The sequence below is a fragment of the Chroicocephalus ridibundus genome, chromosome 2, assembly GCF_963924245.1.
Source record: "Chroicocephalus ridibundus chromosome 2, bChrRid1.1, whole genome shotgun sequence".
NCBI classification, from domain to species: domain Eukaryota; kingdom Metazoa; phylum Chordata; class Aves; order Charadriiformes; family Laridae; genus Chroicocephalus; species Chroicocephalus ridibundus.
This window is the reverse complement of record NC_086285.1, coordinates 85435693-85461776: the sequence shown is the minus strand read 5'-3', so window position 1 is coordinate 85461776 and position 26084 is coordinate 85435693. Positions and strand designations below refer to the sequence as shown.

The 26084-nt window shown below is 37.3% G+C and overlaps 1 protein-coding gene across 2 annotated transcripts in view; it reads right to left on the bottom strand.

The window, feature by feature from the left end:
* Positions 1-26084, bottom strand: part of CDH12 (cadherin 12) — a 573557-nt gene that overhangs the window by 161505 nt on the left and 385968 nt on the right. For both annotated transcript variants that reach the window (XM_063326103.1, XM_063326104.1), the window contains one exon: positions 520-935. In XM_063326103.1, the coding sequence (XP_063182173.1) occupies positions 520-750 (231 nt within the window). In that variant the 5' untranslated portion in view covers positions 751-935. The remainder of the gene's footprint in view (positions 1-519; positions 936-26084) is intronic.

Genomic DNA, 26084 nt, shown 5'->3' with positions numbered 1-26084 from the left:
AAGAATCAGAAATAAAAGCAAATGATACTGAGGCATGAGATAACAGAGCAAAAAGCAGGTATCTTCATTAGCTGAAAACTGACTTGGAGTAGCCATACTAATCGCAGAAATGACTGTGCATTCTGGGCTGGAGATTTCTGGTTTAAATCTTATCTCTGATATCAGTCTGACATTCGTTGCTAAAAATCAAGTACGTTATTACAGTAGATTCAACTAAAGTCAGTTGTGCAGCACAAACTTATTTCAGAACTCCTATTTCTTTTGCTTTATTCTGAAACCGAGGATAAAGAAATAAGACAAACATACAAAGGTAGAAAGTAACTGTTATAAACCTGTGCACTAAAAATAATAACAACGGCTGTAGTGGCTGTATGAGAGGCTGAATGGTGAAGGAGATGAACAGAGGGATGTACCGGCAGTTGAAGAAGATTTGCCACACCAGAAACAGGTACACATTTATAGCACATTTTACTGTTCATCTGTGTCATTTTAACTTTTAAAGAAAGAGTGAAAAATTACCTTTCCCACATACTGAGGTTCGGAGCCCATGTACTCCTCCAGCACAAAAAACTGATTCCACACCCAGCCTCGTTTGACTCGCTGGGCAGATGACCTCCTCCCTGGCACTGGGACAACATTCTCCCTCGGCTCTGCTTCTACAGTTTGTTGTGGTTGTGGATGCAGTGGCGTTAGGAGACCTCCATCAAACAGGACCCAGAGAAGCAGGGATAAGCAGTTCCTTGTAAGCATTGGCAATGGCTTCCCCACAGCAAGTAATAAAAACTCCAGCACTTAATGCAGAGCAGAGGAATCCAGGTTTGAGGTGTCTGTGGCCTCCACCACTTAGCTTCTGATTTTATTGCGGAAATGCTAATGCAGGCATTAATCCTTCTGATGACAAGGCTTTTGCCGCATTAAATTCCATCTAAAGGGACCTATAAAAGAGATTTACATGGCAACATCAAATTACATAAAATTACATTGAAGCGTTCATCAAAATTCTCACACCTAGTTAGTTTCTAGAGACAGAGAAAAAGATTAGGAATCACAGTTTTAAAAGTGATTGCTATTTTCATTGTAGCACTGAGCTGCTCTAGAACATTGTACAGTTATTACAGGAATAGCTCATTCTTGCTCTGTTTAGCATTACTGTTGCGTCAGTCTGAGGACAGGCCCGTAGCCTTTGCTTTATGACCCAATTAGCAGACAAAACTCTTATGCATCAGCGATGTAAAAAATATTTACTCCAGATTCACGCAGAAAATATTGGGGAAGAGGGGACCCACTCTTCCATCCTACTGTCCAGAGCAGGAATGCTTTGCTTGTTGTCTCTGACAGAAAAGCATCTTGGAAGCATCCCCTTCTGTCTGTGGGTGGACTTGGACAAAGTTTATGCTGAACTTTGGACTCTAGAGGATAGATTTGTACGAATTCCATGGGAAATAAAAAAATGGGAAATAGTGCCCATACAGCTAAATACCACAAAGCTGCCAACACACAATATGAAGTCCATGCCTGACTTCCATTCTCTTCTCACAACGAGCCTTGTATCAAAATGATAGCTGTGTTGTTCTTCAAGGACTACTGCAAAGTACATTAAAAAATGCAGTCCTGATATACGGAGAAAATGACAGAACTGCAGTCAGCGTAGAAAATGAAACAATACAGAAGGCAGTAAGATAAGACAGTGATACTCATTTATACTGACAAATGCCAGGTACTCAGATTAAAAATAAATCAGTGCTAACTAACTACAGGGCTGAGACAGAACTATCACATCAAGGTGACAATTAAAACTGTGGTGATCCTTGTAGCAGCCAAATGCTATCAGCAAAGAAGAAAAAAACAACACAAACCAAAACCAAAACCTAAAGGAACTGTTACGCTCTCACATTGCTCTGTTTCTAGCAGCACAGACCATTTTAACAGAAAGACAGATAGGAAAATATACTGTGTTTTCTAGCCACACTATAATTAACAGAGGTGCTTTATTTTTGGATTTATGAAATGTCCTGATTCATTGCCTGAAATTAACAAAATGATAGTGCTAAAGGATGTAAATATTTAAACATTAGGGATGTTAAGTATTTAAATATTATAGAGTATGAAACATGTTCAATAAAACGCAGCTCTAGCTGTCATTTGCAACTTTGCGCCAAATTCAGCAGCAATAAGAACTGGAGAAAATGAGCACTCACACCACCTAAAAATACTGTGACCCAGCCCCTGATAAAGACACCGTGAAGCCTGCTAAATCTATGGAATCCATGCTGAAACAAATAGATCTATTCTAGAATTTAGAATTAGACAATAAACATTAATACAACGTCTACATTGATTTTCAGCTGGGCAGCCGTTATCTTCATGAGGCAACATGAAGATTTTAGTGGGTTTTTTCCCCGACTCTTCCAAGCTATTGATCTTCCTTTTAATACAGAAAATGGCTTAATGGCTTTCTTGAAGCTATCCTTGCCTATGCTGGCCCTGACGCAAGTTGTTAAAACTGAACCCTCACACTTTGTAAGACCCAGGACATCTGTTTAACGAATACACTCTCCCTTCCACGGCTCTTCTTCATTATGGGGGGATGACTGTCAGGCTGCATGTTGCAGTAACTTTAACAGAAGGGGATCAAAGTTGTTTTCTGACAACTAACATTTCCATAAAGCACAGTTCTATGCTAACAAATTTTAAATCCCACTGTGGATTGAAGACTTAAGAATAAATTAATCATCTTCTCTCATTAAGACTTACAACCTATGAATGAAGTTCCAGCCTACTCTACGGTCTGCTGGTTGTCAGGTACCAGAAATACTGCTTATAGGATTTAAGACGGATGCATTTTACATTTTAAAAACAAAAATAAAATTGATATCACTATGGAATTCACCGCTTTGTTAGGGCCATATTGTGACATTGATTTTTAAGCAGAAGTTTCTACCAAATCAATAAAGAGTTCTGCTCAAAAATCAATGACACAATATGGACCTCAGAAAAGAAGAAACAGTAAAGTACCTAACCATATATATTTTTCATTTTCAAACACTGACAAAGGTTGTATCTTCCTTATGAATAATATTATAACTATCCATCACAATAAATAACATAGAAATTCTTATTTGTTAGGTACATGCTGAAGTATCAAAACGGAAGGGATTTATAATTGGGAGCCTGGAAAACCTAACAAGTTTTGAAGAAGAAAAAGACCCACCCTAGAACAATAAATGCACTTCCTATTCTAAATTTAGGGTAAGATTTTCTGTTCTGATTAGAAAGGCTATGCTTTAAGTCTTAATAAAAAAGAAAGCAAAAAATGTGGTGAAACAGTGTCTAGTGCAAGTGAGTGTTTTAATTCTACCCTCAGAAAGGACTAAAAATTAAGGAAGAAATTCTATCTACTCATGGTCCTTTTTAAAAATAAAAAGGTTTTCTAAGTTGTGCTCAACACTTTTTAATTTTTTTTTATCTAGAGCAAAATATTCTTAGGTCCAATGGGTGCAAACTTCCCACTTGCATTGTCATTTGTATTCTATGGATTTTATTCCAGCAAAGAAACTTTAAGACAGGACCCTACCACACTAGAGAACTGCACTCAATATTTATGTATTTGGTATGTATGTCCATTAACAGCTTTTTTATTTAACAGTTCACAGGACTTTTTGTGCTTCTCTCTTCAATGCATTCAACGGTATATAACACCACGTTCAGACTGTATTCATCCATAATTCAGTTCCAAGACTTCCAACCTCCTTTGCCTCTCTTGATCCAGTTGCAGGGTGCGTACCTAGTTCTTATGGCAAAACCGTAGTTACCATGAAACATAGCAAAAAAATAAAACCAAACAAAGAACTGAAAGTGTTCTTTTGAATTGCCCAGCCATAGATATTTTGTTGTAAATAAACAACAGAAAAAAGTGGTGGGATAGTCTGCGCTGCCTCACAAACCCCAAAATCACGCTGTATTCAGCTGAACTGCTATACCACTGCTCTTTGCTGAGGAGGCTCTGTACATTACAGTTCTCCCAGCAGAGCTCTGCCTCCGGCCATGTCTGTCAGTCAGGGAGCTTTTAAAATGTTATACAGCACCAAAAGTAATGCAAAGAGATTGAAGGACTTCAATGAAAGGAGAACAATTCCCCCTTGGCTGGAAGGTTAGCAACCAAGTGCGAGACGCAGAGCACTTTAACCCCTTCTCTGTCAGTCTCCCAGACTGTCTTCCAGAACACACACTGCAGAGTCAGGAAGGAGCAATGCCAGCATTTGCTTCATCCCCTACATTTTCAAAAAGATGTGGGGAAGTGGACATTTCAGAAGGGAGAGCCACCCTGCAGGAAGACCTGGATAGGCTGGAAGAGTGGGCTAACAAGAACCTTATGAAGTTCAAGAAGGACAAGTGTAAGGTCTTGCACCTGGAAAAACATAATTTCAGGAGTGCAGCACAGGCTGGGATCTACCTGGCTGGGGAGCAGCTCTGTGGAAAGTGAGCTGGGGGTCCTGATGGACAACAGGCTCATTATGAGTCACCGGCGTGCTGCTGTGGCAAAGCAAGCCAACAGGATGCTGGGTTGCATCAACAAGGGCATCATCAGCAGAGATAAAGAAGTCATTATCCCACTCTAGTCAGCACTTGCTCAGTTTTAGTCCCTGATGTACAAAAAAGACATGGACAGGAGGGTCCAGAGAAGGCCCACAAGGATGATCAAAGGACTGGGAAGCCTGCCATATGAGGAAAGGCTGAGGGAACTGGCTTTGTTCAACCTTGAGAAAAGAAGGCTGAGGGGAGACCTTATCACCATGGTCCAGTGTTTAAAGGGTGGCTACAAAGAAGATGGAGACTCCTTTTTTACAAGGAGACACATGGGAAAGACAATGGATAAAGGCTAGAAGTTACTTCTGCGGAGATTCCGACAGGACATGAGGAAAATTTTTCACTGTGAGAACAATCAGCCACTGGAACAATCTCCCCGGGGACGTGGTGGATTCCCCATCATTGGACACTTTTAAGATTCAGCTGGACAGGGTGCTGGGACATCTTGTCTAGACCGTGCTTTTGCCATGTAAGGTTGGACCAGATGATCCTTGAAGTCCCTTCCAACCTGGTATTCTATGATTGTATGACTCTACAATTCTGTGACACATTTTATTTTTAAGCTATGTGGTAGTCTTCCAGCCAGGATGCCTCAACCTATCTTGGAGCTTTTATGTTGTCATATGCTCATTAGACATTTAAATCTAGCACCCTCATATGCCTCTGCCCGGAAAACTGCTATGAGGAATAGGAGATAAGAGTTTAGAAATCCAATCAGAACATTTGGTCACAAGGAAGGTTCTATATTTCCTACATTTTGAAAGGAATTATTTCATCTGATGTTCATAAAGAGATACCTAGTAAGAGAGTTGTGCACAGACATGCAATCTCAACGCATGTCTTCCCCATATCATATGAAAGTACAGAAGGCCCGATTTTTCTTAGATCTTGCTTTTTTTCCCCCAAAATTAGTTGTTAGTCATTTCTTCAGACTAACTTATATGGATTTCAGTACCATTATGCATGACTTAATTAACCCATAAAGAGAGCTACAGAGGGAGAGCCTGTAGGAACTTACCCCCACACGTGCTTTTATATACTGAGATTACATTTATTCATTCCCCCAGTTTGAAAAATTAAGTGACCCAGCAGCAAGCATGGACAATCTGTTCAAACATGATAATTAAGAAATCTTGATCCTATTTACTGGGTCCCCAAAACTGCAGGCGAAGAAACTCATGAAACGCAAATGATTAATTAAATACCACTACTAAGATTATTTGTTGAGAATAACAAAATACAGTATAAATGGTGCTCCTGCAAGAATTTTGATACTGACCTGGATTACACTGCCATTAATCTGAACACCCTGAGCAGACGAATGTTTTCAGAATAGCAAAACTGATGCATGCCATTACTGCTGCAATAACCCTTAATCAAAGAGATCCATGGCACTGCAGACACAAATCACCTCACCAAGCTTGGCAAAGGTTATCCCTTCTAGAGAGGACAGCCATACATCCTTTGCACTCACTAGTAAGCACATAAGGCCTAATTTAGAGCAGTCATTGAAAGGAATCTCTAAATGATCTTTGACCTTGTCATGGTTTAATCCCAGCAGGCATCTGAGCCCTACCCAGCTGCTTGCTCACACCCCCTGCAGTGGAATGGGGAAGAGGATCAGAAGGGTAAAAGTGAGAAAACTCATGGGTTGAGATAATGACAGTTTAGTAGGGAAAGAAAAGCTGCACGTGCAAGCAAAGCAAAACAGGAAGTTCACTCACTACTTCCCACCCGCAGACAGGTGTTCAGCCATGCCCAGGAAAGCAGGACTCTATCATGCGTAAGGGTTACTTGGGAAGACAAATGCCTTAACTCCAAGTGTTACCCCTTTCCTCCTTCTCTCCCCCCACCCTGCCCTGTTTTATTACTGACCATGATGTCACGTGGTATGTAACAAACCTTTGACTGGTTGGGGTCAGCTGTGTCCCATCCCTGACTCTTGTGCACCCCCAGCCTGCTTGTTGGCAGCCTCCTCACCTGGTGTGAGGAGCAGAAAAGGCCTCGACTCTGTGTAAGCACTGCTCAGCAATAGCTAAAATATTCCTGTGTTACCAACGCTGTTTCAATCTCAAATCCATCACACAGCACCATACAAGAAGAAAATTAACTCTATCCCAGCCAAAACCAGTGCAGATATGTATGAAGTATCTACTTGGCTCAGGCTGCAGATGCACTAGTGCCACATGTAGACAAGCAAGAAACACTAAAGCTCCACAAAGCACTCAAAACCATCTTCAGACCAAGAAAGCTGACAATTTTGCCTGTGTGAATGGAGGCACATTGCTTACTGGCAAAGCATCCATTATGCACTGATGGTGGGAACACTTCTGCAGCCACCTTAATCATAAATCTATCCGCATAGAGAATGCTTTCACTTATGTGAAGAAACAGCTAATGTAGAGCAACCATCTTCCTACCCGTAGAGACATTTGAAAAAACTTGGCAGTAGTGTAAAACGGTTGATCCGTGCCAGATGGAAAGCCAGCTAAGATCTATAACTGAGGATATGCTGTAATAGCTGACCATCTGACCTCGCTTCTCTGCAATATCTTGAAACAAGAAAATACAACAACAGAAAAAAAGAGCCTATGCTCTTAGTAGCTATTAAAATTAACTGCTAGAGCATTTGAGATGATCTATAGTGCGGTTAAAGGAATGGTAACATGATATGGAAAACCTCAGTTCATCTCTCACCTTGATAAGTTTTCTTTCTCTGACCTTAGGCAAATCAGTTAGGCTGATATTGTCAAAGGTATTTAGTTAAAGTATTCCCACTTGATTAGACTCTAGGTGTCCATATATCTTTGTGAGTTTGACTTTCTTGAGCTTCACAACTTATCTGGGCACCTTGGAAACAACAGTAATTCTTCCTTTCTTCCACCTTTTTTCCATCGTGCCTTTTTTAGTTAGGGTAGGAACTATTTGGTAACATTAAAATAAGTGTTAGGAGGGAGATTACAAGAGAACAGATTAGAAACCTCAAGACTACCAAGGAGAGTAATTCTCAATCTATCCATCCTACAAGTCAGAAGAGTTTCAACAGAGTAATTGAGCAAGTCCCACCTCTGCAGCCACAAAACCCATTTGGTGAGTGTAACATCTGGAATCCATGCAACATAACTCCCATGAGCTAGAAAAAAAATACCAGTGTTTCTACCTGCTAAGAAAACATCCGACTTAGTGGGGTCTTAATGTAATCCAAAACAGTTACTCCTTTATCTCCCTTTGTGTGGGACACAATAAGCCACAGAAACCTAGAATGGCTCTCTAGCTATATAGACTGACCCCCCCCTCATGAAGCTGAACACCTGAATCTCAGTTCCTACTTCAGTAGTTGTTTATATGAACTTGACGATGAACAGGAGGAACAGAAACCAAACATCCTATGCCAACACCAAATATTCTATAGCTTAGTGATGAGAGCACTCTGATAAAATGTGAGAAATATGGATAGAAAATGCACAAATGGAAGACGAATCTTGGTATTTCTGGAGGATATATGACATCATCTGGAGGAGAACTGTATTGTCTGAACTACTGGACAGCAAGCAAATCAGGGCTCTTCTCCTGCAATAAGGTGAATTCAGCTCTCCTTTTGTTAAATTCTATTACAAAAGTCCCCACATCCTAATATTTCATGGCAAGTATTTCGCTTGATATAAAGTTACTAATTATTCAACTTGGCAAGAAAAATCAGTTTGATTAAGGCTATGATCTTTGGATTTGACTGCCAAAGCTACCCCCTTCTCTCTATTAGTGGTTATTTGCAGAGTTGTAGTTTCTATACTGAGTTAAGAGTTCAATTCTAATGTCAGTTATGCCTGTAGGTATCAGGAGTGATACTAATATGAATCTGAAATACTCTATTGAGTTTTTACTGGCATAAAACCAAAGTGAGATGAGAATGATGTCCCTGATCTTCTTGTATGACTGTCCTTGCAGCACTTACATACGAAGGTTACCACAAAGATATATTACAGCACAAAAAACCTGTGATATACTATACCAGTATCCAGTAAACATATTTATGGAGTGTCTAACATTGGAGAGGAGTCTAATTATGTTTGGCATTTCTAAGCACTACAATAATAAAAGTATTATATCTCCACAGACATGCTTTAATAATTGGCTTTCTAGCATATAAAAAAGTTATTACTTAAGAGAGTTTGGTAACATAACAAAATAAGATGATACACACTTCTAAAAAAAAGTGTAGCTGTACAATACTGAGGGTTATAGAAAATGTAATGAAAAAAAGCAATATAAAAATACTCTGTGTGAGCGCAAAACAATAAACTGGTTCTATATGCAATTTTTTATATATATTGTGTCAGCTTTGTCATCATTATCAATACTTACAGGACATCATTTATGACTTAAATATAAGCCACTGAAGCATCATCGTCTACATGGGAAATTATCACGTCTAACTCACAAATGTGCATAAGAATATCAGTGAGATAATTGTTTTAAAAAGAAAAAAAGACTGAGACTTTCATTATAAAAATGAAAATACCTCAGTCAATGCACAAGCCTCCACAGTTCGTTGAACTCTTGAAAGTTGACTCAGGTAAAACGAAATTTTCACAACAGGTTAAAAATGAACGTTTATTTCAGTGAGATTCAAATCCAGGCCAATACCATTCTGTAAATATGTAACACAGCTCTACAGTGTAACAACCAGTTAAAATTAAGAAACAAAATGCCTCAGAACAAAGCTTCCTTTACTTTAGGAAGATGGTCAGATGAAGTAACATCATTAATTTTATTTTTATTTTGTCTTGTATCATGTTATGTTGGTCTTGTCTCAGAAAAGTACTATGTGAATCTATACCTACTTTGTCGATGATCTAGAATCTTTATTTTTGATAAATTACAAACATTTTCATTCCTGGTAGGAATTTGTCAATGTCAAAGAATGGGCAATCAGGAAACCATCCTTCATTCTACTGTCCTATGTTTTTTTGAATGAATACATGAGATGAGAGAAAGGAGAAAAGGCAAACAAATCAAAACCTTTCAACACATTAGCAACATATCTAAGAGAAGAACTGACAAATCTCAGGCTGCAACTCAAATATATTTATAATTTTGAAGGTAATATGGGAAGCTGAAATGAATGTGAACACATTTTAATGTGCTCTGTAACATACCATTTTGTTATTTCTTAAGGTATTTATTTTTTTCCCAACCTGTCAAGAATTCTATCAATTACTTCAGATTACAAACATACTTTAGATAAGATCCCATTATAAAAAGACTTTCTGCTATTTGTCAGACTCTGATTATAATAAATTTGATACAATGCATTATAGTTTCTTTTGTTAGAAGAACTATGTAAATATACTAATTTACATAACTAACTCAAGGACAGATATTCTAAAATGAGTCCTTGCAGGCATTTGTTTATGCATTGTGTATCTAATGGCACAATTACTGCTTAGTACAAACTTGGTGTATAACCTTAGACAGTTAAAATTGAAAATACGGGTCTCCTATTGCCAATTATTGTGATTTGGATAAAATAGATTTAAATGTCTCTGTCTCCCTCACCACAGTATTAAAAAGTATTTAATCCTTAATATTCCTCTCCATAATGGATTATGGAAATCCATAGCTCAACTTGTTCTTTCATCCCAACTCTTACATTTTCAGTCTTTCGAAAGGTTAATAGGTTTGTGCTAACAATAGTGAATTATGTAATTCCAGAGGATGGTACCCTTCTCAGGAAAAAATGACAGACAGCAGTTTTGCCCACTGAGTTTCAAGCCATTAATCTTGTGAATATTAACAGGTAGTCGCAGAGACAACAGGACTGAGAGATAACCCATCAATTTTCTTAACTGTGAGAACGCTCGGCTCAGGGCTGTCAATATTCTGGAATCACCTAGTTTACACTGGCCTTACTCCAATACTCAATAATAAATAACTCTTACGCTTAGTAATTTATCTTTTTTCACAACTTGTTTTGACTTGTTCTCACCCTACCTACATATGGTCTGTTAGGACTGGCATTTGTAATGAGACTCTGACTCTTTTCTGATCATTGATGACCTAAAAAAGCCCCTTTGTTTCTTGTTGTTTATAACTAGATGGGTTTCATGAAAATACCAGAGGTGTCTGTGAACAGCTAGTCTCTCCTCAAGAAACCTTTCACCCAAGTAAAACCTTCCACTATCAAGTCAATGTGGAATTGTTCCCAACCTAAGTCAGCAATTAAACTCAGAGATGTTAAAAGCAACCACGAGGCATTTTGTGTAGTCACTAGAAAAGATAAAAAAATATTCTTGCCTCACTTTCATCTTTATAAATCCTTATGTCTCTCGTGTGCGACTGTTCATTTCCCAAATTCAAGTCTAATGAATTGAGTAATTTTAAAACAGATGCTTGCAATTAAGGCCCAACGCTGACAAGAGATGAGGTGGTGCAGGAGGAAATCGAGGGCCTATTTCAGCGCCACTTACTACTGCAGCCTTATCTGTCTTGTCCAGAGAAATAAATACCAATCTTATTTGTGAAAATAATTTTCCTTTTAAGATTCTTTCCTACCCTTCAAATTTTAAGTTAAAAGAACAAGAAAATAATATATTAGAAGAGTGACAGGTCTTGTCATCTGTATAACACTCGCACCCAGCAACATAAATTACTGGAGGCTTCCTCTCACTGACCCCTTTTTTCCCCATATGGTACTCAAGTGGGCCTCTATTAACTGGTGTGCATATGTTTTCATAATTTCAGTCACACAAGCATGTGCTTTAATTTAATAAATTAAAGGCATGTATTCTTTTGTCTATGTTTTGCTCTTCAGACATACCCCACTTCCCAGCATTACAAAAAAATACAGGAAATAGACAACTTCAAATGTGAAATGCAAAATCTCATCATTCTTTGAAAGCTTATTTACAACTTCAAAAAAATTTTTGGAAACAAAAATATCCATAAAGAGTCATAAGCCATTTTCATTTAGCATGGATTTAAATTAGAACAGAAACTATATAATCTTATTACACTTTTCCTCTAACATCCCGATTTGAATTATTTTAATAGCCAGATAAACCAGTATTAATTAAAATAATGCACAGACTTTCAAAAACTAATACACTCAATATCCTCAGTCTTCACAACAGGCAGTGGTTTGTTTTTCTTTTGTGTTTGCAATTTAAGTGAAGTTTTTTTCCTTACTTTCGTCTGAGCTCCCTCCATGCTACAGTAAAAATGCAACTGTATAGTGGATAGGTGGTTTATGATTTATATAACTTAGTTCAAGACATGTAATGATCCGCTTGTTTATGACACGTATTTCTTTTATTTTTTATAATAAGCATAAATTTGTCTAGTTACTGCAGTTTGCAAAACTGTGGTTTAGATAGGAAATCAATAATGCCTTTTTAAGGTTAAGCTCAGTGAAACAAAGTGCTGAAATAGTCCCTGCTGAAATTGCACCTCAGCCCGAACTCACAAAGAACAGCATTATAGAGAGAGGATAATGTCATACCTGCAGTATTATAGATTGCAGCCAATCAATCAGATATATTGTAATCGCTAAGGGCACAGTCCTATTGTACTAAAAAAAATACCTTCAGGCCTCAAGGTAGAAAGATTGACACATTTAGTCTGGAGCAACCTAAATCAAATACTTTCCTAAAATGTGTCAACTAACCTTACTAGAGGACACAGCCCAAAGAGTCACATACATTTTGTCCAGGTAGAAATGGAGTACCGGGACAAAGACTAAACTAAAAGGAAGGCTAATACTCTACATCGAAAAATCACAGAAGGAGCTATTGCTTTGGTGGAAATAAACATTTTCCTCAATGTAATTTCTGATGTGTGGTCAAGTGTGACCCACTGTGTGCTTCTGTTCATCACAGAATCACGGAAACACAGAACGACAGAGGCTGGAAGGGACTTCTTGAGTCCATGTAGTCCAACCCCTCAGCTCAATCAGGGTCAGCTACAGCAGGCTGCCCAGAACCATGTCCAGTCTGGTTTTGAATTTCTCCACAGAGCGAGACTCCACAACCTCTCTGGGCAATCTACTCCAGTGGCCTGGCCATTCTGCAAGTTTTTGATGTACTTCACTGTCCGTTTATCCAATCAGCACTTCATCAGCTTCTCTATGAGAATGTTGGCCAGACAGTGTGAAAAACCATTTTAAAGTCAAGATAAACAACACCCTCTATTCTCCCCTCATCCACCAAGCTATTCACCTCACTATAGAACGCTACCAGGTTGGTTAAGCATGATTTCTCCTTTGTAAATCCATACTGACTACTCTCAGCCTTGTGTTGAGAGTAGTCTTGTCCTTCGTGTGTTTGGAAATGGTTTCCAGGTTTCCAGGGTCCCATTCTTCCCCAGGGACTTAGGTGAGGCTAACTGGCCTGTAGTTCCCCAGATCTTCCTCTTGACCTTCTTGAAAATATGGGTGACATTTGCTGTCTTCCAGCCCTTGGGAACTTCTCCTGATCGTCATGACTTTTCAAAGATAACTGAGAGTGGCCTTGCAATGACATCAGCCAGCTCCCACAGCATTCATAGATGCAACCCTTCAGGCCCCATGGACCTCTGTGCAGATTGTTAAAGTGCTCCCAACCTGATTCTCCTCCACTGTGGGTAAATCTTGCTCTACTCATTAGCAGCTTCCTGGTATTCTGGAGTTTCAAAGCCTCACCCACAAGCAGTATGTCTCTTCATGAAAGTAGCTTTTGTTTTTCATGCCAAGCCAGTAAGTAAGCCAAAATTAACTCTCTCATTTGTCAAACTCTTTTCTCTTCCTCCTAGGAAAGGAGTCTTTTAAAGTCCCAAGGAATTTTAGAGATGGTTATAGTTCATTTTTCAATTAATTTCCTAATTAAATGCATTAATGCATTAGCCTGTATTTATTATTGTTAGTAATTGCATTAGTTAACATGGGAGCCCAAAATATAGGTGTAAGTTCTATGCTTCTAAATAAAAGTAGTTTGATTTTTCAGAGCCACTATAGACTTCAAGTGCCTGGTGAAATGCTGAGAATGTTTTCAAGGAACAAGATATGCTCTGTACTCTAGAGACTTACAAAATAATAGAAATAAACATGCAGATACTTAATAGATATTAAATGCACCAAATAAATGCTATTTGGAAGATAGCATTTTAATCTAGTGAACAAAAAGATCAGCTCACCTATGATACCTAAAATTTATATATGATTTTTTTTTTTCATATAAACCTCTAAATGGTAATGCTTTTGGGCCATACTTTATCATAAACGTAATAATCAAACTTTGTGACACAATTGTTATCTGGATAATCTTCATATGCAAGTAAAGAAAGCTCAGTTTGCACAGTTAGCTTTATAAAATATATCTGTAGATTAATTAATTGCTATCTCTAATATTCTTTAAAAACATACTCAGCTTCTTAGCTTTCACTAACAGAGAGAGTAAAATTATTTCTTATCACTTTATGACAGATTATTCACAGATATAAAGTGAACAATTAATTCCCCATAAAATCAAGTATTTGATTTGCTGTGTGTTAGTAAGGTGTTAAAAGCAATTGATGATATAAAAGACGGTAAAGGCTTATTGCTTAGAGAAATTCCAGCTGAACTGCTTTTATGACTTTGCCTCACTTTAGCTAAAATTCTGTCTGATGTTAGAGCTTTTGAAATTCCTGGGAGGGTTTTATCCCCTGGAAGAGTCCTATTTTCCATTTCAAAAAGAACTAAAACAATTCTTTGTTTTTACCCCTTTTGATACACATACACATTTTTATATGGTTTGTGGTGTTAAAGAGCATTAAAACCCAAACCTTCCAACTTAGAAATTGAATAAAGTTTTACTTTTGAGACGATGCCGACCATTATTGGCTTTACTACTCCTTTGGTTTTGCAGGCAAAACATAATGCAACAAACTCATATGATCAATGAGAACTTTTCATTGATTCATCGCTTGCAACCCTGTATACCTCAGCGTCTGCTAAACTGTCAGATGTGTTTCCACCTATTTGCCCGGGAGCTTCATTCAGACACAGAGACAGAAAGGAATTTCTGGTGAGGACCAAAGCAAGAGAGAAACCAGACCGGAGCCCAACAGACACACCTCTCACCTGACGTGTGAAACAGAAACCCTGTAAGCAGTTCAAAACCTGGACTGGCACTAAGGTCACCCACTTGAATGCCCTAACTATATTTTGATAATACTAGGGAAGGGGGCTATCCCTGTATTTTTCCTCTCCATTTTGCCAACTGTTTGGAAAGTCCCATTTTCCACCCCAGAATGACTGAAATCTCATATGTTTATGTGTGAGTATTTATCATGATGTTTCTGCAATACTTGTTTATGCAATGATGGAAAGCTCAGAAACAAATCTGTTGTCACCAAAGGAAACAAAAAGAAAAAAACAAGGTTCCAAGATTCAGGTTTGCCATTAGCATGGAATAAGCAATTCATCTTCTAGGATGCATGCCCTCCAAATACAGCAAGTATGATGCTTTCTGAAGGCCCTTCCCAGCTCAGTAAAAATGACTCCACTTCGCTGTTACCTGTGTTAGCCACAATTATGGTATTCAAGCATCACTAATGATAATTAAATATTTAACTAGTTAGCATCTGGGGCAATAGTTGGTAGCCTGGCTGGGCAGTAGCTCCTGTGAGCAGCAGACAATCAGAGCAGAAATAATTATTGTGATTTTTTTCTTAATGAGGTAGCTAAAATGGCTCTCAGCTAATCAATGAAAAAGACTTACCTACTTGTCCCTTGTTCAGAAACAACCTGAATAACAGTTATGCAAATAAGAGCTTTCAGCCAGATTCCAGACTTTCGTATTTTACTACTACCGAGAAACAACCACATCACAATTATGTAAGCGAACCTGCAGAAAAGGTGCAGGGAATTGCTAATTGCCCCATAAATACACAGACGAGTGCCAGCAACTGTGCAGCATCCCAGTTGTCTAACTGTCTCAAGCTGCATAAATTAAGAACAAAATACAGCACCAGCATTCCAGCTTGTCAACACGTTCATCAACTCACCCCTTTACTGCTCACTTATTAATCTCCCTCTCTCATCTGCCGTAGCAAATTTTAGAACTCATATTTAGAGGAGGGCAAAGGGAAGAGAGAGAAAATGGGACTGTCTTCTTTATTAAAATGCAACAACTAACACAAGACACTACGTTTATAGTTAGACACCTGGATTAAAGAGGTCTGCTTCTTAAAGATGCTCTCAGTCATAGGTTGCTTGCGCGGAGTACTTTGGAAAATCAGGACAAGGTTTTAGATACATATTAGCACAGGGTACGACGTATATTTTCATGATCAGTTTGTATAGGAGGCTGGAACATATGCCATGTCAAAATTTAGGGTTTGTTTACTTGTGAAAGTACTGGAAAAATTTACAGCATCTTCAGTGATGCTTTAGTTGGCATGCTTGCTGTCTGAAGGGTCTTTGAAACAGAGACCAAATTGTGACCAATCTGATTCTGAAGAACACTAAACTTTTCAAGTATCTGCAGCAAAACTAAGACTTTTTTTTTTAATTGACTTTCAGAGTTGATGACCTTTTCAGCCTAAGGGAGGTACAAGAGTTTCGTCTCCCAAATGTCCCTTTAGTTATGCAAAGATTAAGCATTCCACCTAAGAAAAAAAAAAGATTTTTTTTTTTCAGAGTAAAGCCAAAGCCAAGTATTACAAATTCTCCTACCAGCTCTTATTGAGACATAGATATATATATATAATTTTTTTTTTTTTAATATATACTCCCAGAAAATCAAGGCAAAACCCTCAGGTGTCTAATTTTCTTCAATTTATTTCAAAAATCAAATAATTCTCAGTCATTCATATGATACAATCTCCTCATTAAGTGGGACAAAGGTTTCATGACAACTATGTTTGCTTTGGTTTTTAGGCCAGAAACGTCCAGACAAAAATCTTCCTTTCATTTGTGTTGTTTCTATGTGTATATGTATACATAAATACTAACAGAAACACATATATATACAAAAACTTGTGCATGCCTCACAAGAAAAATGAAAGTGGATTCCTTACAGGCATGCCTAAGAGTGGTAAACTGTCAGGAAAACCACCAAATATATTGGCTGATGACTAACATATATTAACCTTCTCAATACAGTGTAAAAATCCTTTCCACTTCCAAATGTATATAACAAGTAAGCATTTCTGAAGGATACCACCGATGGTATGACTTCCTCAGATTTTTTTAAGGTGCAAGTTTCCCTTCCCATACCATATTCACTCCAAAAAGACTCTCAACAGTAGAGCTGCTGTTCTCCAGTGCTAAAAAAGCCCCAAAGTGGCCACTTAGTATATCTCTATACTCTCCACAAAGTGCACTGGTCCAGTGCCTAGACGCGGAAATAAGAAAACAAAGTGTATTCTTCTGCAGAAATAAAACCCTGAAAATAATGCATTATCCCAAAGAGTATAATGTCCCTGTACAAAACTCACATGCACTTTCTATTATTTTGACTGTGTGCCAGTAACATTTATTTCGAAATTTAAAGCACTTACCCTAGCACTTTCACATTCCATGCTTCATTTTTAAATTTTCTCTTGTCAAAATTGGAACTATAGATTTAATTTTGACACGGAAAAGAAATAAAATGAATCCTAATGTGGCCCAGAAGCTTCTTGAGGTTATAGAGGGCAGTGCAGGAGGAATAATGTGATGCTAATACACATTTTGCATTCTTTCAAAGTAAGTTATTAATGGACGAAATAGTCCTTGCTTTTCAAATTCTTACTGCGGTACTCAAAAAGTACAGCAAAACTAAGAAGGCCAGAAAAATGTAAAGCTGTGAAAGTAGAATTGGATGCTTACTGAGATTTAAGGAAGATGAGAAATTTCAAAAGAAAACATGACAGAAGCAGAAAAGAAGAGTAACAATTTAAAACGGCCAATCTTTTCATACACTCTTTGGTGGTATTTTCACTTTTCTTCTGCTACTGCTTCAGTAAGGTTATCATAATACTGCAATGAGAAATAAAATATCTACCACTTTTAAAGGTAAGCTTGGTATTTCTCCTTCACTGTACAATAACAAGATGAAATTTGTCTTTTAACACATAAGCAGTGAGGCAGTTGAGAATATTACTTTTGTTAGTCATATGGATGTCTGCTGTTCCCACAAACAGGAGCTGGCCAGAAAGCCCAAGAGCTGTAACAAGCCAATGTGCCTCCTGGAGCCAAAAACGTTTTACCCATAAAAACCCCCCAGCCCTGAAAACAGCCCATCAGCAGCCATGGTTGTGTCAGCCTGGATTACAGAAAACGGTTATTCCCAGGGAAATTTTAGCAGTAGAATTACTGCTCCAATTTCTGTTCACAGAAGAGAAGCTTAAGGCTAATGACTATGGTGGACTCTCAACCCAATGAAAGTCCTCATACATGTAAAACTGAGTCACTAGAATCAGGAATTTGGGGCAAGCTGTGGGGCAATGTACCTCCCACACAACACTGCATCTTATTGATAGTGTAGGGTGGAGAGGCTATGTCCTTACCGTCGGACGCTGGGACTCAGTGGAAGAGTTAATCTGACAGATCTTCACAGGAAAATCCCCAAATGTAACTTAAAAAAGTTCTTCCTATTTAGTTTGCAGAAAATAGAGGCAAAGAAAGAAAAGAGGCATGCAGACAATAGCAAAAATAATGAAATTAGATTTAATGTTAAATATACTCTACTAGGAGTATATGAAGTAGGAAACTTATTAAGGTGGAAAGATCTCTCTTTTTGGCCTTACAGATCTGAAATGTCCTTCAACTGTTTGTTGAAAAGTAAATATAACTGACAATTTACATGAAAAGCTTCCTATCAGAAATAGTATTGTTGGTTAAACTTAATTAACACACATAAAATTAAAGAAAAAATATTTTAGAAACAAAATGAAGTATTTTTAAAAATCCTGTTCCCTTTCAGAATTTTTCAAAATAGATTTTTTCAGACATAAGATACCTTTTAAATCAAAAACATTTTGAAATTAAAATAGTCAGCATTGAAAAAAATGTCTATTGACCTCAACACTCAAAAACTAAAAAAAAATTTACATTTTCATTTCATAAAGTATTTTGAAATTTCCTAATTTCTTTGTAGATCATGTTTTATTCCTCAAAAAAACCCCAAGAAACCAAACACAAACACAAAAAAACCCAGAGTTGTTTTTTAATAGCAGAAGCTCTGCAAATCTTTATGAACAAAAATACCAGCAATTAAAATGAAATAAAACCAAGTACACCAGTAGCCCTGTATCCTGGAGTCACTGCTATCATTAATTAAATGGAGTACAGTTCAATTGGAGTTATCAGTTGTGGGAGGTAAAAGCAAAGGAGGAAGAGAGAAGATTACAAGACGCCATCCAACAAAGCAAAGGCAGAAAACTATAAAAGCGATTTTCAGTATAGAACACAAGCCGGAAGCCTGCCCAGATGGTTTAACACGTCATATTAACAGAGAGGTAAAATCTATGTCCCCATGATGGGCAGTGGCCTTATGAGTTGGAGACTCCAGAAATTCAGCAGCTTCGTGCACAAGACGCAGGTGCAGAACGAGTTACACAAAGGAGGCTACAGCGTTGCTGGAACCCGGCAGGAAAAGCAAGGACTTAGAGGGAAAGATTGTGAAGTCTGCCTGTACTTACGTTCATATGATTGAATACTACAACACAGCAGCTCTAAATATTTCTCTCCATAAAATGACAGTTTAATTTTATAAAATCAGCATCATTTTCATGTACCAAATGCTGAGTTGTGACATGAAACACTTATTTGCATGAATTTCCATCATGCTGTCAACACAAAGTTTCTTGGCAGACCTGTATGCTTGCACCTGCTCTAGCTATCGAGGCTGGCAAACCAACCTCCACAGGGCCCGTAAGCTTGGCTTTGCTTTCTTCATCCGCTTCTGTCACTTGTGTTCTCCTCTCATCTTTTCCAATTACATACAGTGACAGAAAGCCCTCGCTTTGAGTCAAAGGCCACTTGTGTCACTTAAGATTTCTGTCTTACAGAATCACTGCCACCCAAAACCTGGTTATTCTGATTTAAGAAAAGGAAACAATAAAGATAATTGAGTTAAACACATTACACTTCATTCCATACAAAAAAATAGTGGAAAATGCTTAACAGAATTTAATCTTTATTGCATTTGACCTTGGGTTTTTTTTTAAATAAATATTTTACCCATATGATTTTTTTTCCCATTGTCTGAATTAGTAATATTATTCTATACTTCATTTTTTATCCACTAAGGTAAGAAGTGATTACATTAATTAAAAATTTTAAAGAGCCGAAAAGTGTCAGTTTCCAATGTCAGTTTTGTGATGTGAGGTCAGTCTCCCATGTTAATTAATATAGCCTTAGTGGAGATCAGATTCTGGCTCTACATTCTTATTCTGTTTTTTAATTATATTCTGTAGGCATTCACAAAACTTTAGGAGTTTAAATAATACCACCACAGTCCCACAGCTACTAACCAACAACTTCGAAGAATAATGAATAATTTGCAAACTTCATATACCAAAACTATTTAGTTCAAGTACTTGTAGACTTTGGCATTTTATAATGTTAAATAAATTCTTAATTTGTCCCCAAGTGTTTATTTACCAGTTATCAATTCTATAATGAACTAGAGTCTTCTGAATAAAACTATTAATAGGTTTGAAAGAAAAAGGGAAGAAAAGAGATTTTGTATTTAAACGATCAACACAAATGGCTGAAAAGATTTTAAAGTCCATTATGCCTATTCATATAATTTTGTAATTGTTCTTTACCATATAGTGATGCAGTCAAGTTATAAACATTAACTGAGATAGCAGATTGCTTCCCACTTCCATCAAGAGACAATCCACAAGTTCACAAATCCCATTGTATCCCTTAATTTTCCTTTTTATTTAATTAACCATCATCTGTTTGCAGATATGATATATCTTAAGACAAGGACCTGCCTGCCTGTTTCAGACTTACAGATTTTACATGGGAATGGATAAAAGAGACTGCTGCAGAACACAGTACATGCACAGACTACAGTGATGATTTTGATCCTAAACTTTATTTTTTCCTCCTGACAGATTTACATGACCAAATAATTGTGGTGGAGGCTTTTTTTCATAGGTTTTTGTTTTGTTTTGTTTTCTTTAGTTTTTTAAACAAAAAGAAATGCATAAATCACAAAAGTAGTAACATCCCTTTAAGTAGGTTCAGCATTTCAGCGCTGCACAAACTACAGATTCCTCAGAAAGGTCTGCTCTGGGCCTCATTCAGACTCCACAAACTGAAGCTTGGCAGGAACCTGCACATCCTCTTTATTCAGTAGGAAAAGACAGACTTCTTGATCACTGCCTAGGATAGAAAGCACCATCGTTTACCCCGCAGTTGCTTACACTCCATTCATTCTGATTGTAACAACAGAGCAGATTTACCTGGTTGAATAGAAACTGCTTAAGTAAGTTCTCCCCCTACTTCAGTCTCTCTTATCCAATATTGTTTAAAGTTAAAGCTGTGATTTGACATTACTGTATTGAGACTAATAATTTTTTGCTGTCTACATAAACATGCACGAGAATTATAGCACCTATTCATGCCTTCAAGTACTCATACATAAACATTTTACCAATTTAATATAAAATATGTATTGCTCTGTAATACTGCTGGTACTCTGAATCATTTAAGTCAGTCAGAAAAGTATTAAAAAATAATTTTTTCACAATGTGTCACCCATGCTTTACTTCATTCTGAGAGCATCCTTTGGCATCTGTATGCCTACTGGGATTCAGAAATCTTCTGTAAGATCATTTGACTACAAAAAAGACTCACTTGGATATAAACAGCCTGCCACCCAGCTGACAGCAGACTTCTCATCAGTCACAATTCTCTCTACCTCTCTATCTCCAACTTTTTCAGAAGTGAAAATTCAGCTATTTAATGGGTTGTGTGAGAACCAGCTCTACATTACTATTCTGGGACTCCGTATGAGATAGCCAGCTCTTTCCCTTAGGAGGATGGGTACCTGCGATTATCATATGTCACTCCAGAGAGCTGTTCTGAAAGGGCTGACCTTGTGCCTCTTTCCGATTCCGTGAGCAGAAGCCTGACAGGACACTTCCCCATCACCATTAATAATCAGAGAAAGCCGGGCTCATGGAGCACTGGCTTGGATGAAGAACAAGATTAAAGATGGTTACAGAGTTCCACATGAGTTATTAGCTGTTAGCCTGATGTAAACATGACTAACGGATAATGGAATTAGTGTGGCTGAGCAGAAATCACTCAGAGGAGCCTAACGCTTCTCTTCCATCATGAAATGTTTCATAGAGGAGGGAGAAGGGTAGGGAAAGTCTTGCATGTCACTTTGAGAGCCTGGGTGGGTTACGACATTGCGTGAAGCAGAATCCTCTCAAGGAAGCAAATGTGCTTTTTGTCCCTGCACAGGCACTTTGGACCTCAGAGTAAAATCAAATTATTATGAGGAATGGGACAGACTGATAGAAAATCATTTTCTTATAGTCGCACCGTCTTCAGGAAATAAATTTCAGTAAACTACTGAGTATTTTGACGCTACGGATTTTTTCTCTGAATTTGTGCATTTTTTTTGTTACTAAATTTGTAGCCACTTAAAAGTCAATGATGCCTTTTTTCTGTTTTGCTGCTTTTTTCTTCTTCTCTTTTTTCTTTTTTCTTTTGTAACACCATTTAACTTAATAAACAGCAACAGATCTGACACTTCATTGTTATGCAGACACTAAGCAAACCAAATTTGGGATCTAGAAAAACTTGCCTGCAGGAGTAGGCAAGCAATTTTCTCCTGAGCAATCAGTAATTAGACCTTAAAAATAAAAGATAAAATATTTTCTGGATTTCAGGTACCAGACAGATATCTAGACAAGCACCAAGGACAAGCAAGTTATTTTACAGATTTTTATCAATGTAACTGACACAAAAATGTGGTTAGGCTTATTACAGAGACTAGAAACATACAGCTGAAAAGAACAGCATTCACACAGTCTGAAACAACAAGCAAAAAAAATATGGGGAAACGAAAGAAAACAGAATCACAGGCTAAACTGTAACCCATTTTTTTCTTATGAACAGCAAAGAAAGAGGATGGGCGAACATCAGGACAAAGTAGCACAGGGAGGACTGGGTGCTAGTGAAAAATCTTAATTTCTTTTGCATCCACATAAATCACGAAGTCAACAGCATGTCAGTCATTTATAATTCATCTCTGTGAGTTCATTGATTCCCTTTTGTTTTGCTAAAGTTGATCAGCAAAAAGGAAAGGAGAAGACAGAGGAAACATTTGTGAAAATGATGCTGAAAAAAGCCCAAAAAATAATTTCCCACGTTTCTTTCCACTTTTCTTGAATGGATTTTAGAGCAATGATATGAATGAAAAAACAAACCTTTGTGATCACAGGATTTGGAGACATTTTAAAAAGGCATTTCAGAAGAAGAAAAAGCAGCTTTCAGGGAAAAAAAAAAATAAATCAGTATGCATCAGTTTCACCTGAAATGAACTCCTCAAGTCCCTAATATCCTGAAAAACTGATACTTGAGTTTTCTCATTCTTATATGAGAAAGATTGAAAAACATTATACACACTCAGTGCTGCAAATTTCAGTAATTTAATCAAGGATTTGGGACAAACTTGCTTCATGGTTGTAGTGCAATTGCAATTCTGTGAATGTTTCTTATAAAGCCTATAAATTTCCTACAGCTCCTTATTCTGCACATGGTCACTACAGATAACACATTCTAGGACACCCAGTACTTCTTCTGTTCAGAACAGCTGCAACGCATGCTGGGATGTGAGCACGCAATGCCCTGGTAGACAGCATGACGTTCCTTTGGTCACGATGGACCATTTTCCCTGATGGTGCTTTTGGTTCTGCTCATTTCTCTGTTCGAAAGCAGGTGCCCACTCATTACACAAACCCATTTCTCAGCTCAGAAGCTGAAACACTGGAAACTGCCTTTTTCAGAGTCAACCAGCGAATGGGAAGAGAGAAAAAAGGGTAAAATTATTCTTCTTTTCAAAACCCTGTAAATCACAAGGCAACTAAAACTTCATTCTTTGACCTTCGTAATATAGTCTTTTGCACCTGCTACAAATAATAATACATTAAAGGAGAATTCTTCTGCTATCTTTTCAGTTGAGGAAACAAAAATGGATAATACTCTGTTCAGTTCTGCTTTGGAAGAAGATGTAGGTAGAATTTTTTCATGTTCCACGCATGGAGGAACTTAAACTTTCTTTTCAGCGTGGTATAATGTCCTTCCATGGACCTCCTCAATACAATGTTCATTAATAGCAGGTTCGTAATATTTACCATATAAGTTTTTGGCAGAGCTTCCATTATAAAGGAAACAGAGTTTGTGCCCCCTGCATCTAACACACTGGCACGAATGAAATTCTACTGTAAGCTTTACAGCTATGATGTTAATAGATACCTTACTGCTGTTATCCTGAATTCTATTCCTGAACTTCTTAGGAAAAAAACCAACCCTGACAGAGCATGGTAACTGTAATGCAGGCAAATAAAGAAAATACAACAAAAGAAAAACTGATTTTCAATTTCTTCTGTCCTGTTTAGGAAGGAGAAAAAGAAAATCACAACAAAAAACAACCCCACAAACAACAACACACATTTTTGTGGAAGTAATAACTAATGTAAAGAAAACACAAATGAAAGAGGTTTCTAATATAGCTGTACAGTTATTTACAGCACAGTTTGCTGGTGGTGAACATGAAGTAATCAAACTTTTTAAAGAGTAAAGTAAATATATACTTACTACATAAAAAGTTGCTTACATAATCTTCCAAAGACCAAAAAACTAAATAGTGCTACAAATACTACTAAGCAGTGTACATAGTAGGACTGTTCGTTTATACGCCCATACAGACCATATTAATAAATGCTTCAGAGTGTAGCACATGAATTTCTAAGCATTAATGAATAAAACATCTTGACAGATGCTCACAGAATATGAATAACAGCAACTATATTTCACAAAGTGAGAATCGAAGGGAGAGAGAAGTGATCTGAAAACATCCATCAGGGCGAGCAACAGAATATACCAGAGCTAGGATTTGAACTAAATCCAGCCCTGTAACTTCAACATTTACTTGGTCCTTCTTGGCTTTAAGTGATAGATTAAAAAACCAAAAGGTTCATATCTAAAAGGTTATGTCAGTTTTAAAAACTGCGTCCTGAGAATACAAAATTGGATCAATAGTTGACAACGTTACTTAAAAACTGTGTGGCGCAGAAAGTGCTTTCCTCAGCTTCCGAGATTTCACTTGTAAGACTATCTTGTTGATGTCTTCATGTTGCAGGAAGTCACATGCACAGAGCATGGAACATGCATTTGGATTTATGATCTATCCTGCATGTTACCTTGAACTGCCCATACTTAATTTTTTTTTTTAAAAAAAGGCATACAAAACACCACCAGTTTCTTTACTAGCTTAGAAGCTCCACAAGAGCACAAACTAACGAGTTTTTGGTGAAGGAAAGCCATCCAGGGTTGATTGCAATTTATAGAAAATGCACAGTGATTTATTTGTTGAGTTATAATTTGTGGCTATTCTAAATTGTGTATTGTGTTCAAAGGGAAGCTATTCTGTGCAGAATGGAATAAGAAATTTGATTATTCAGGTGCACTATGTCATGAATACTATTGAACTCCTCTCCCCCCTACAGAGTGGATGATTATCCTCTGTAAAACCTCTGTTTATAACAATTGCATCTTAATAGCACTGTGTGTAATTCACTGCTTTTATTTAATATATGTTACTCTTTTGTATCCTACAGAAGCTTGAAGAAATGACCAGTGAATTGGTTATATTTTTTAGGTGAATTGGTTATAATTTTTTAGTATTACTTCATGATAGTACAGCACTATCTCCAATTTTATTTCTACATATTGATCAAAAATTAGTTTTCTTATTAAATTCACAAATGATCTACACATTTAAGGTGCTTAAGCTGATCTTAAGCTCTGCATATTTTAACTACTGATAACATGTAATCACTAGGAAGTGAAAGAACAAACTGATGGTTTGTTGGCATCAAAGCAAATCTCTCATATAAATTCACACCTGAAGATCTCAGAAAGACTAAAAAAATCCTCAGATGAAACATCATCTCCTTTTTGAAGTCCTTACTTGACCATTTTACCCTGATGAGTGAAAGTGGCTGTTTCCCTTCCACTTTCTCTTTGTTCCCACTCCAGCTTCCTGCTTAGGAAACTATTGTCCTCCATCCTTCTATCCTCCATCTGTCCTCCATCCAACTATTGTCCTCCCTTCCCCCAATCCACGGAGCAAAAAGATTTCATTCTCCTTTAGTAAAATACAGACAAAAAAAAAAAGTTTTTATAGTCCCAACAATGAAAGCTGCTTGTGTCACATCAGCAGCAGAAAAACGGAAACAACTGGTTACCTAAAATGTAAGCGATTTACTACTCTGGTTCATTTATAGACAATATGGATTCATTT